The 12,982-nt window shown below is 30.6% G+C and overlaps 1 protein-coding gene across 1 annotated transcript; it reads left to right on the top strand.

Moving 5' to 3' along the window:
• Positions 1–7,912: 7,912 nt before the first annotated feature.
• LOC123217128 (probable apyrase 6) lies at positions 7,913–12,753 on the top strand. The gene is made up of 8 exons (XM_044637909.1): positions 7,913–8,726; positions 8,895–9,007; positions 9,441–9,548; positions 10,204–10,258; positions 10,879–11,070; positions 11,164–11,261; positions 11,447–11,643; positions 11,889–12,753. Exons 1-8 carry the CDS (start codon positions 8,135–8,137, stop codon positions 12,160–12,162), a joined length of 1,629 nt encoding a protein of 542 aa, XP_044493844.1. The 5' UTR covers positions 7,913–8,134; the 3' UTR covers positions 12,163–12,753.
• Positions 12,754–12,982: the final 229 nt, after the last annotated feature.

The following is a 12,982-nucleotide window of genomic DNA, read 5'->3' as shown; positions in this document are numbered from 1 at the left end:
TAACTTTTCATCTTTTAAGTTTTAAAAAATCATATACAACCATTTTCTTACTTATGAATGACTTCTATTAATGAATATGTTAAGTTTTCCTTAAAATGATTGTTTTGTTATTTTATAAAAAATTACAAAATTATCATTAACACTCAAAATAAATATCAAATTATCAATATATATTTATCAATTTAAAAATTTATCACTTAAACTCTTAAAAATTATCAAAACTCTTAACAAATTTAAAAATGTTGTATTTTGGTTAATTATTTGGGATGTAACTAGTATTTTTGAAACTACAGAAGATTATATTAACTTTTAAAATTTTCAAAAACACCCTTACACTTTTTCATATTTGTTAATGGCCCCTAAAAATTTTCATTAAAACACCTAATATTTAAAATTGTAGTTTGGGCCCTATATATATGAAAAGGGAAAATAGGAAAAAATAAAAAAGAGTAATAGAAAATGAGAAAATAGAAAAAAATAATGAGGATAGAAAAATTTGTGTAAAATGATTTTACTACCCTTTTACCAGACATACTTTACTAATAGAAGTGGATAATACGTGAAAATTTGATTTTTTAAAACATAAAAAATGAAAATTTGACAATTCAGTAAACTTTGGGTGGGAAATAGTTTTTCTAGCCTATAATAAAATTAGTGATATTAATTAAAGCAACAAAAAATTATGAGGTCTATATGAGAATATACTCACACCTCAAGCTTTTACAGTCATATAAGTTGTTAACTGAATTAAATACAATTTTATCTTTATTCGTAAACTTCCAACAATATCCAAAACGTGTTGTAAAATGTTAACATGATTCATGAAATAAATGTGAAAAAATGTTAAAAAGTTGTATTAGTTTAGATTTTACGTAACCCTGTAAAAATTTACTCGATCTTATTGGAATCGAGATTTTACATAACTTGTGTAAAAATTACACGTCATGTAAAATTTACTCGATCTTATTGTAATTTTGATTTTATTATAATTATATTATTATTTATTAATATTTTGAGACAAAAATAAATTTATTTTTAATTAATATGACAAATAATATAAAAAATATTTAAAAATAATTATATTCAAAAGCATTTAAGTAAAATAATTTACTAATAATCTTTTATTACTTTTAACCAAACACAATAATTATTTATAATTATCAAATTTTATCAAACATAGTAATCATTTATACCCAGTAATTTTTTAAGTAATTTATCTTTAAGGTAATCTTTCTATTTTGATAATAAAATATTACCCAAACCAAACGTCCCCTTAAGGTATAATTCAATAACCCTTTTTTTCTAAAGCTTTGAAAGTAACATGATTTCTCTATGCATTAAGTTTTAGGTATTAAACAATCAACTATGTACGCTTACCATAGACATCAATTTGAGTAGGTGATTTTAATTTAAAAATAAATTAATACTCAATCACATGATGACACATTATCATTTGTGTTTATATCAGTACTCATTATCCTAATTAGTAAATTTGTGTTTTATTAGTGTATTATACTCATTTGTCGTATTTTACAGTTTTAAACACGTTCGATCATATCTTTAAACCTAAAATGTATAAACTACATATATTATATATTTATTGTATTAAACCCGTATAAATATCCTTAATATACATTATCGTATTTTTAATTGTTTTTCTTTAACAAAGAATAAAATGATATCGTTTTACAAGACACAAAATAATGTCATTTTACATAAAGTATATAGTTGCCAACCCAAACAATGACACATTGCATTATATTTATTTCAAATTGAAAATCTCTTACAATTCCATATATTTTCTTTTTTATTTTTGTTTTTCACCATCAACTCATCATTTTATTCTTCAATTTGTTAATTCTTGGTGTTGAAATATATTAGACGTATAAGTGTGGAGATTGAAACTCATATTACACAAAACTGATTGACTTATGTTAAGGTCCAATCTACAATACTTATATACTACTTACTTATATTGTTTTTATTAAATATATGACTCTTTTTAGTCTCCAACGCTTTCTCTCAAGTGTAACAACTATAAGCTATTAGAGCTATCATTTGGCTAAGTGTGTTATCACTTGATACTTAGATCAAGTTAGACTATTAGACCCACGCATTCGGCTTTTGTACCACTCATTTATATTGTTTTTATTAGATGTAGGACAACCAATTAGCTTGTGTTAAACCTCAATCTACCACATTTATATATCTCACACTTATATTGTTTTCATTAGATGTATAACTCATTTTAATCTTCAATATTTTCCCTCAAATGCAATCTTTATAGGTTGTTAGACTCACCATTTGGTTAGATGTGTTGCCACTTAATACTTGGATCAAGTTAGAATGTCAGACCCACCTATTAGGTTTTTGTACCACTCATGTATATTGTTTTTATTAGATATATGACTATTTGTGCAACCACTATAGGTTGTTAGGCTTGCACATTTGACTAGGTGAGTTGCTACTTAGTACCAAGCTATTAGGTCCACCCATTTGGTTTTTGGACTCTAACACTATATCGAAATATACTGGGCGTATAAATGTGGAGATTGAAACTTATATTACACAAAATCAATTCACTTGTATTAAAGTTCAATCTACCACACTTATATACAACTCACTTATATTGTTTTTATTATATGTAAGACTTTTTTACTCTATAACACTTGGAAATGAGAATTCATATCGAGGACCTAAGTATGGTGAAAAAATACTTTGTTAGATTTATACTATAACAATCTTGCAACAATAAATTTTACATTTTTATTGTTCTAGATATAAAGAAAATTTAAACTTGATTGAGAATAGTGCGATAAATCATTCTTTGTCTCTATCATTTGACATTACAACACAATCTTGATCTATATATGAAAATAATAAAAAGCCTAATTAATCCTATTTTGTAACTCAATTACTAGAACTTAAAGTTCTTTTCAATTAGAACAAATGATGCAGGACATTATAGAAATTTTGTAGATATAATATAATTTCTTTAGGTTTTTTTAATTTAGAGTTTCAGAGTTTTTTTTTAATTAATATTTACTCTTTTTTTTTTTAATTTGTTGAAGAACATCTTGAATCTGGCTTGATTATAAATAATAAAGGTGGTATATAAATAATCTATTATTGCTAAACCTTTCATATAAAATAGCAAAATCATCTATTATGATTCATTATTTAGCCATTTTATATGTTTAAAGACTATAATTGAATTTCGGTTATATATTATGTTTGAAAATGTTAAGAGTATAATTTGAAAACTGATTATTTATTGTGATATATTAGATCTAATGACCAGTTAAATAATTTGATTTGAAATATTATATTGACTTTAATTAATTATTTAATAAAAAGTGTTAAAAGTATTATTGATATTATTGTATTTGGAAAAAAGTATTATTGACGATGTGTCAAATTAAATTCATATATATATGTTCTATATTTTTTATCTGAATTTTTTGATTATATTTTTACAAATGTATTTTTCATAATTTGTTATGTCATATTTGTATAATTCCTATACATTTTCTTTTTATTCTCATATTTACTAATTAGACTCGTTATAAGTGTACATAACATTACACTAAAATCAATTCTATACAAAAAAATTTGTTATTTTCTAAGAGTGATGTTATGTGTTTTTTTGACTTCTACTAATTTGAAAATAAATTTATTCAATCATATAGTGATGTATCAATTATAATAATACTTGATTTATTATTTAATTATAATTTATGCCTGAGATTATTGTCAATTAACTCTATAATATAATAAAATATATAAAATTTTCCTTATTTTATCACTATATCTAATATATTTTAAATTTGAGGTAATACTTTGAATAAAATAAAATAAAAATAAAAATTGAGAAATAGAAGAAAGTCAAAACTAGAGGGGTTAATTCGGTCGAATCGAATGGAAATCCGATCTAAAACTTGGGAATAAGGTTGGTTCAAAAGAGTCGGCCGGACACTATAGCGTGTTTAGCCCTACCAATAGGCCTTTTGAGTTAGGTCATGGGCTAAGGTGTTAGCCCATGCACCAACCGATACGGTTTATTACTATTCATAATATTTTTAAAAAATTATAATTAATTAATAATTATACTATAAAAATTATAAATATTTATAAGAAATAAAAAAATTTAGACTTAAAAAAATGAGTTTGAGTTCTTTGTATTAATTTCACATGTATGAGATAACCCACTTTTATTTATAGTAAGTGAATGAAGTGAAAGATTTTATTCTTTCAGATGTGAGACTTTTTGTAAAGTGCAAAAATATAAGTATAAAAATTCCACATTTAAAAAAATACAATTGTTCATTCCTTTCATGCATTTTAAATAAATGTTAAGTAAAGTGTAACATCCCTCCCTAGTAGTACTACCCACCGAAGGAGAAATGTTACGAATTAATATTCGTAGCGTCTATTTTTTTTTTCTTTTTAAAAATATTTTACAATAAACGCATCATTAAAAGTGTTTAGAAAGTATTCCAAGAAAACTGAAAATCTGGAAGCGAACAAAAGATGTATATACTCATATGAAAACTCATCTGAAAGTATCTGAAAACAAAGAGTAATCATATGCAACTGTACCATAATCTCAAAAAGTCAAAAGTTGATAAAAACATGCCACTGTATGCATGTAATATAAATCAGAGATAACCTGCTCCAGTCGGATCTACCTATGCTGACCTGACCCTGCCTCGCAGCTACCTCGATCACCTGTACCTGCAATCAGGAAAGAAAAGGGAGTGAGTGATAAGAACACTCAGTAAGGGGAAAGAATCAAGTAAACTATCCTCTTTTTTTTTCTGTTCTAACTCACTTTTGAGACTCAACCTCACATCTTAACTTCTACAAGAAATTGAGGGGATAATTTAATTCACTCTTTACTATTTGGGTCATACTTTGTCCCATCTGGTGTCTATTTAATACTTTCTGGAAGTTAACTATAAAGATTTGGCACTTTTCTAAGCTCAAGCTCTTTTTCTTTTACTACACTATTTCTGAATCTGAATTGAGCTCTACTGCGAGCATGCTCTACTGCGAGCGGACCCTACTAGGGGTCTATGTCCTACTACGGACGTGTCCTACTGCGGACATGCCCTACTGTGGGCGGTGTAGTGTAAAGTGCCCCCTCATAGTTTATAGCATGCATGCGGGTCTTATATCTTACAAATTTTGCTTCCATTTAAATTTATTCATAACTCACCAGACATTACTCTTGGGACGACTCCTAAATCTTGAGCTCCAAATTCTTTTTCTTGCTTTTCTTTCTTTTTCTTTTCTTCTTTTCTTTCCTTTCCTTTCCTTTCTTTCCTTTCTTCTTCCTTTTCTCTCTTTCTTTCTTTCTTTCTTTCTTTCTTTCTTGCCCAGAATTAAGAAACACTGTTCACAGAACAGTCATTTAGCAGGGCAGCCTTCTTTTCATACAATTTAACATCTCAAACGGTTTCTAATTCATACAAGCTATATATCGTTGAAAAGAGGATTCAAAGATCTTTCCAACGAGCTATAATAGCACTCATGATTCAATAGATAAGACAGTCAAAACGTAAGCTAAATTCAGTGATAAAATTACGAAATACTGTTCACAGAACAGACATTTGGCAGGGCATCCTTCTTTTCATACAATTTAACTGCCCAAACGGTTTCTAATTCATACAAGCTATATATCATTGGAAAGAGGATTCAAAGAGCTTTCCAACAAGAAATAATAGCGCTCATAATTCAATAGATAAAGCAGTCAAAACGTAAGCTAAATTCAGTGATAAAATTACGAAATACTGTTCACAGAACAGACATTTAGCAGGGCAGCCTTCTTTTCATACAATTTAACCGCCCAAACGGTTTCTAATTCATACAAGCTATATATCATTGGAAAGAGGATTCAAAGAGCTTTCCAACAAGATATAATAGAGCTCATAATTCAATAGATAAGGCAGCCAAAACATGGGACGAACTCAGTGGCAAAAACTGTAAATATCATACAACTTTCTGCCTTAAACCAAATCACACACATAGACATCCCAGATGGCAAAACAACATTCCTCAACTTTCAAAATCAACATTTATAACATAGATCCAAGGAATCAAAAGCTTAAAACATGCAACATATCAATAATGATTCCCCTTACCTTGTTTCAAGTCAGATCTTTGCAAATTGGTTTCATTCTCTTTGTTTTGCTTCCTTTATCACCAAGACCACTTTAAATCAATACCAAAACACACTAGCATAATCACATAATATGCATATAAACATAGATAAAAGGGAAAAGAAGGAGATCTTTGGTTACCAAAACTTCCAAGTGCTTCCTTTTCTTTTTCTTTCCTTATTTATCTTCCAAAAGCCTTCCAAATTACTCACTGTGCAGTAAAGAAAGGAAGAAGATTGTCTTCTTCTCTGGAAGAGACAAAAGAACGATGGAAAAAGGAAAAGGAAAGCAAAAGGTGAAGGGAGCAGGTTATTGACTTTTCTCCTCCTTTTCTTTTTTTCAATATATTATTATTATATTATTATTTTACTTTTATATATATCTCAAAACACACATATAATTGGAAATATCTCCAAACAGGGTCAAAAGACGTAATTATCCCTGAAACATATCTGAGGGTATTACATAAAGTAGATAGTTCAACTAATCTCATATTTTAAATCTTACATTGATAAAATTAATCATGAAAACTCAACTCACCTATTATAAATAAGTTTATTTTTTAATCACAATTTAATTTTTTAACATGTTTTTTAATTAAAGAAAATGTGATTAAAAAAATTATTTAATAAATTTTTTTTGTTAAAGTTAATGGAATACCCTGATCTGAATATCCATTATTGTATAGATCTAAGATCTGGCCTATGAACTTGATGCGTTTAGCTAGAGCCAATTTGACCAATTGCCTCTTTTAGTTGAAACTAGATATAACAATTGGGTCGAGCCAAATAAAGGTCTGATCCAAAATTCAAAATTCGAACTTAACCCAAAAGAGCCCACTTAGTACTATCGCATAATGGGCAGAGCTCATGGTCCTTTAGAACCAGACTATAAACTTTAATATTAAACCTATGTCTAATACTGCTTGTAAATTTAAAAAAAAAAAAGAAAAAAGAAGGGCAGAAGTCTTCAGCTTCTATGGCTTCTGTGGCTTTGCTTGCGGGAATTATTGTTTTTTTTTTATTTTCAATTTTATTTACAAATTTCTCAATCTCAATTCTTTCATTATATTTTTAATCTCATTTTATCTTATCAATTCTCTTTCAGAAACTGTCTGAATTTGTAAATAATAATTTCATTTTAATTTTAATTTTATCATTACAAAACATTACAAATAGATTCAATATCAAATAAATCTAATACCAAATAAATTCAAAAATTTAGATATTGAATACGAGTAAATAAATAGTATGGTATATATATTTTATTTATATTTATAATTATACATGATATAAATTAATTTATTTGTACTATGTTATAAACTTATAATATTTTTGAGCGTAAAACCATGGTATTCCTCCGTCGTAAGTGAGAAATTATAAATAAAATGTTTGAGATATTGTTATCAGTTTTAATAATTAAAAAATAATTTATGTTTAAAAATTTAAATTAAAATTAAAAATTGTGTTTAAATAGATCGATCCAATTAAAGCCGATGGGCCAGTTTGATTAAAGCTTGCCGGGCTTGACCTTATATATACGACCGCAGCTTGGGCTTTCAAAAATTCATAAGCCCGTCCAATCCGAAGGTTTCTTACTGTATAAACCTAAGACTTGATCCAGTTCATGAGTCCGATGTGCTGTGCCGGACCCAATCCGGCCCATTCACTCTCCAGCCGGGACTGTAGAATACCAGGAAATTCTGCGACATTGATTGCAGATATAAAAGATAAAAGTTAAAGATTTCATTTGAAAATCATTTTTCTTAAGCCAGACCAACAATCAGACCGGAGAGAGAGGGGGCAATTATCTTTACAGCACACCCCTCTCCCTCTTCTTCCATAGTCACTTCCTCTCCAATTCCCAATTTCAAACTCATTCTTTAATTGTCTTTGTTTTGATTTTTTATTTGGAAAATAATTCATACTATTGATGATTTATCTTTGTATTCCGCTAATTTCTCCTTATTTTTGATGCGACGTTCGCATGCCCGTATACGGAACAATTCCAAACCAGACAAAATGGATCCGATCAAGCTTCATATCCGATCCAACGCTAGATCCACCAATCTCTTCTCCCGAACTCCGAAGAACGCCAAATCAAATCTCCTTTTAACCCTCACCCTTACTTTAACCGCTGTTTTTCTCACTTTTATTCCCTGTTATTACTTATTCATCTATACCCCCAAAACGTCAAATCCCAATTCAGACAAGTACGGCGTCGTTATTGACGGAGGGAGCACCGGCACCAGAGTCCATGTTTTTCGGTACAAAAGAGAGAGTAAGGAATTTGATTTTGAGTTGGGAAGCATGAGGGTTAACCCGGGATTGTCTTCGTATGCGGAGAATCCAGAATTTGCGGGAGAGTCGTTGAAAGAGTTGATTGATTTCGGGAAGGGGAAAGTGCCCGCTGGGCTTTGGGATGAAACCGAAATTAGGTTAATGGCGACAGCTGGGTTGCGTTTACTGGATATGAAGGTTCAAGAAATGATTATAAGGGCCTGTAGGAACGTGCTTAGGGCATCTGGGTTTAGGTTCAGAGATGAATGGGCCACGGTCATCACAGGTGAGAATGTAATGCTAATTATCTTCTGAAATGTAATGTAGGGAATTTTTAAGTTAGAAAAATGAAAATCGGGGTTACTATCTTGCAGATGAGAATTTAAACTTGATAACGTGTTTGTGTATGTTTTCTAAACTGTGGAAATTGATTGTTGGATACTGACCCATTTAGGTTCTGATGAGGGTGTTTATGCTTGGGTTGTTGCAAACTACGCACTTGGTACTCTTGGAGGTGATCCTTTTAAAACAACTGGGATTATTGAACTTGGGGGAGCTTCTGCTCAGGTTTAGTTCGTTCTTTCTATTTTATTTACTTGATTTTTCCCACAGTAGGATTGCAAATGATGAATCTTTCGAGGTTGTTAACTGGGAGTTCTTGTTGTGGATTGCAATTGCTTTCCACTGGAGGTTCTCACCATTTAATCTGTTCATCAAGAGATAGGATTTGACAATGTCTTCAGAATATGATCTCACAGAACAATTAAATATCCTCTTGAACCTTCTGACTTGTAAAAATCTAGTTATTGGATTCTGGAAAGTGAGGTATCTAATTCAAAGAATTAGAAACATAAAATTTGTGGGTCAACTATGAATCGATTTGATAATTATTGTTGATCTATGACCTTTGTTTACTGTATTTGTGCTTCTACAATTGGTGCAGTTTGGACTCAGAGCACGTGAATTTGTATTTTAAATAGCTGCTATACTTTTGTTTCAGGTAACCTTTGTTTCAAATGAGCCTATGCCCCCTAAGTTTTCACGTACTATCAAATTTGGGAATGCCACTTACAATCTCTACAGCCACAGCTTTCTTAATTTTGGCCAGGTAATCATCATTTGAGTTGTTAATTTTCTTTTCGTGGTAGTATCATTTTTGTTTGTTCTGCTTCTGATACCTGTTTGCTGGCATGGAACTTAGCAAATTACACTTCATTATTTAAGTTTTCATTGATCTATGCACAGTGTTGGTGTGTTTGTCATGAAGACAGATTGAAGCACTGCCCTAGTGCCTTACTTATACAACTCTTACGTTTTTGCATATCGTTCAGTTTGTAAATGAACGTTAGCCAGCTTAACATTCTTCTTCCAGAGCTCAGCATCGAGAATTATAATTCTGCCAATGTATTGAAAGTTTGAGGTACTCTTGGATGATGACAAGAGAATTAATTCTAATGCTGAATTCCACTAAATTTAACTGATTTGTGAGTTTTGCTGCTTAAATGATCTTGTTGAACTAGGGGATTGTGAAATTCCATTTAGGTTACTTATTGGCACTTTTATAGCAGTTGTGAACAATTATATATATATCTCTGTTGGCTAGAATGAAAACTAGAAGAATGGCTTTCATCTCTTGAGTTTGCCTTTAACAATATATAATTTGTTATCTTAATTGTCTGTATAAACTCCTTTTTATTTTTGATTTTTAAAACTGTAAAGTAAACCATTCCACATTTCAGTGTGTAACTTGTGTCATTTTGCAGAATGTAGCATTTGAATCATTGAGGGAATTACTCACCTCAGGTGGCTTTAACTCGAGTATGTATACTTTAGTTTCTGCATGGTTTAAAATGAACTTTTAAATATAGTTTACTGTCGTGAAACAATCCATGCTGAGGTACTTAATCATCTTTTATAGTCTTGCAATGTTGCCCTGATATTAAATATTTTATGACTAGAGGAATGAAGTAGTGCCACTGCTTATGTAATGTGCTCTGTTGAGAATTTTGAGTCATTTTGGCTTTCCTCAGTCATGCATATTGGGTTAACATTAGATGAAGATTGTTTTTACTTTCTCAGTTTTGCTACACTTGACACTAGAATTTGGCATGCATAAAATGTCAATGAGGTGAAGCACCCTATTTGGCGGTCAGGTTTCCATGGGTTGTGCTTGATATTTTATTGTTGCCACAAAATAAAATGTCTGCATTTATAGTATGTGTTAGATCTAAAGATCATTGTTGCGGCCTTACCTAATAACTTAAGAGTTTGGGGTCAAATGATTACTTATATGGAATCGAAGCCAATATTTTTGGTCAGTGTTACTCAACATGTTCCTATCTATTTAGATAGTTCAGATTTTGGAGAACTTTTACTTAAAATCTCTTGTGGAAATGTGATATTCTTTTATTGTTATTTAATAATTTCCACTATTGCAGCTGTAGAGTCACTGCAGAAGAGAATGCATATAGATCCTTGCTCTCCTAAAGGATACTCCCATGATATGCAATCATGGAAGCTCTCAGCTGATTCTTTGGATGAAAATAATAATTATATATCTGCTCTTCAAGCTGGGGGTAACTTTTCAGAATGTAGATCTGCTGCATTAATGTTGTTACAAAAAGGAAAAGGTTAAAAATTCTCTCGGGAAAACCACTTCCAAGAGTTTATTCTGACTTCTTTTAAGCAGCAATAATGGCATTTATATTATTTTTTGTGTGCAGACAAATGTTCCTATAAAAACTGCTATCTGGGATCAACTTTCATGCCAAAGCTTCAGGGAACATTTTTGGCCACGGAAAATTTCTTCCATACGTCCAAGGTAATCCTTTTATTTGATATTTGAACATGTTCTGGCGTCATTTGATTTCTGTTTTAAATGTATTTGCATGATCCACTTGGAAGAAAGCATTGTTCTTTTCCATGATCAGATTGAGCATGGTCATGGAATTTTTACACTGTTTTTTAAAGCCTTTATGCTTACACTTTGCCATTCTGCTTGATTAGTTCTTCAGGTTGCATGAAAGGGCATTTCTTTCTGATTTGCTGATAGCTGGAGAACAATTTTGTGGAGAGGATTGGTCAAAGTTGAAGAGCAAGTATCCATCAGTTGATGATGAGGATCTGCTGCGCTATTGCTTCTCATCTGCATATATTGTTGGTTTACTGCATGACAGTCTTGGAATTTCCTTGGATGATGAAAGGTATGTTTACAATGTTACTTGTTAACATGGTAGTATTGTTCAATAAAAATACCTTTTTGATTGTAATTTTTTTGTACTTTAATAAATCAAACTTTTGCATAACTACTAACGAATTGTATTACTAGTTACCAATATTTGATAATCAGTTACTTTAGTTTTATTTTCTCAGTCATCTCTCTCTTTCCTTTCTAACCGTGGGCACTTGAAGTCAGTGAAATATTATTGACTAGAATTATTATTGACAGGATTGGGTTTGCAAACCATGTTAGGAATATCCCACTTGATTGGGCGTTGGGAGCTTTCATCTTGCAGAGTAAATCAGAATTGGATTTACATAACTCTGGCTGGCTTGCTGCCGTTGTTAGTGATGACTCACCTACACTGCTCTCCCTAATTGCCATTTCAATACTGTTAATGTTTATAGCATGGTCTGTATCGAAGTGGAGGAAACCCCAATTAAAGACAATTTATGATCTAGAAAAAGGACGGTATATAGTTAGCCGTGTTAGTAGGTCATAGCTTGGAAAAGATGAACCAATTCCCTTGGCCTTGCAGACGAGGAAGTGAGGACTTACAGCTGGGAGCCATGTCATAGTACTTGCATATTTGTATGCTTCCTTAATTTGCTACCGAAAGTTACCCACTTAATGCTGCGATTGTGCTGGAATGGTTTGAGCACAGAATGCAGTGTAAAATTTTTGTGGGGGAATTAGGTCAAGAAGATTGTTGTCTTATGCACTCAGTTTTGATTACCCAATTGGATATTAAAATGATATATTATTATGTGATTGAGTAATTTTAAATTAAAGATAAAGTTTATTCAATCATATGATAATATATCATCTAATTATTTAATTGAATACTCAAACTAGATGCACGCAAGATTGCTCATTTGTATTTAGTGTGAATACTGATGTGTTGACCAACTGCTTCTCATAGGAAGCGAACCTGGTTGAGCGTGGGAAATTATATTATTGTTTGGTTCCAGATGTTTTGATCACTCACTTAATGGCACTGGCGGTCTGTTTTCAGTATGTAATTTATTTTTTATTTGATTTTTGTGTAGTAAACTGGGGAAATGACTATAATTCATCACGGTTTGTCCAGGAATTTATGTGATATGATTATGGGTGTGTACCTAGGGTTGGATTCGAGCCGAGTTCGAGCTCGGGAAAATGTGGTTTGATTCAATTCTAATTATGGTTTAAACCTATTAAAATGATATACTTTTAAATATATGTTATTAAATAAAATTAAGTTTTAATTTTTTATACAATACTATAAGCATGTAAAATAAGTATGATATATATGCAACATACATGTAAAAAAAGATAAAATT

The sequence above is a fragment of the Mangifera indica genome, chromosome 5 (assembly GCF_011075055.1).
Source record: "Mangifera indica cultivar Alphonso chromosome 5, CATAS_Mindica_2.1, whole genome shotgun sequence".
NCBI classification, from domain to species: domain Eukaryota; kingdom Viridiplantae; phylum Streptophyta; class Magnoliopsida; order Sapindales; family Anacardiaceae; genus Mangifera; species Mangifera indica.
The sequence above is the reverse complement of the archived record's forward strand: the minus strand, read 5'-3'. Positions and strand labels throughout refer to the sequence as shown.

What these genes read in the sequence shown, in the direction of transcription:
- LOC123217128 (XM_044637909.1), top strand. Translation starts at nt 8,135, where the DNA reads ATGCGACGTTCGCATGCCCGTATACGGAACAATTCCAAACCAGACAAA. An exon ending in CTCAGGTGGCTTTAACTCGA is followed by an intron (nt 10,259 to 10,878) that starts GTATGTATACTT and finishes CCACTATTGCAG; the next exon opens with CTGTAGAGTCACTGCAGAAG. An exon ending in GTTGTTACAAAAAGGAAAAG is followed by an intron (nt 11,071 to 11,163) that starts GTTAAAAATTCT and finishes TTTTGTGTGCAG; the next exon opens with ACAAATGTTCCTATAAAAAC.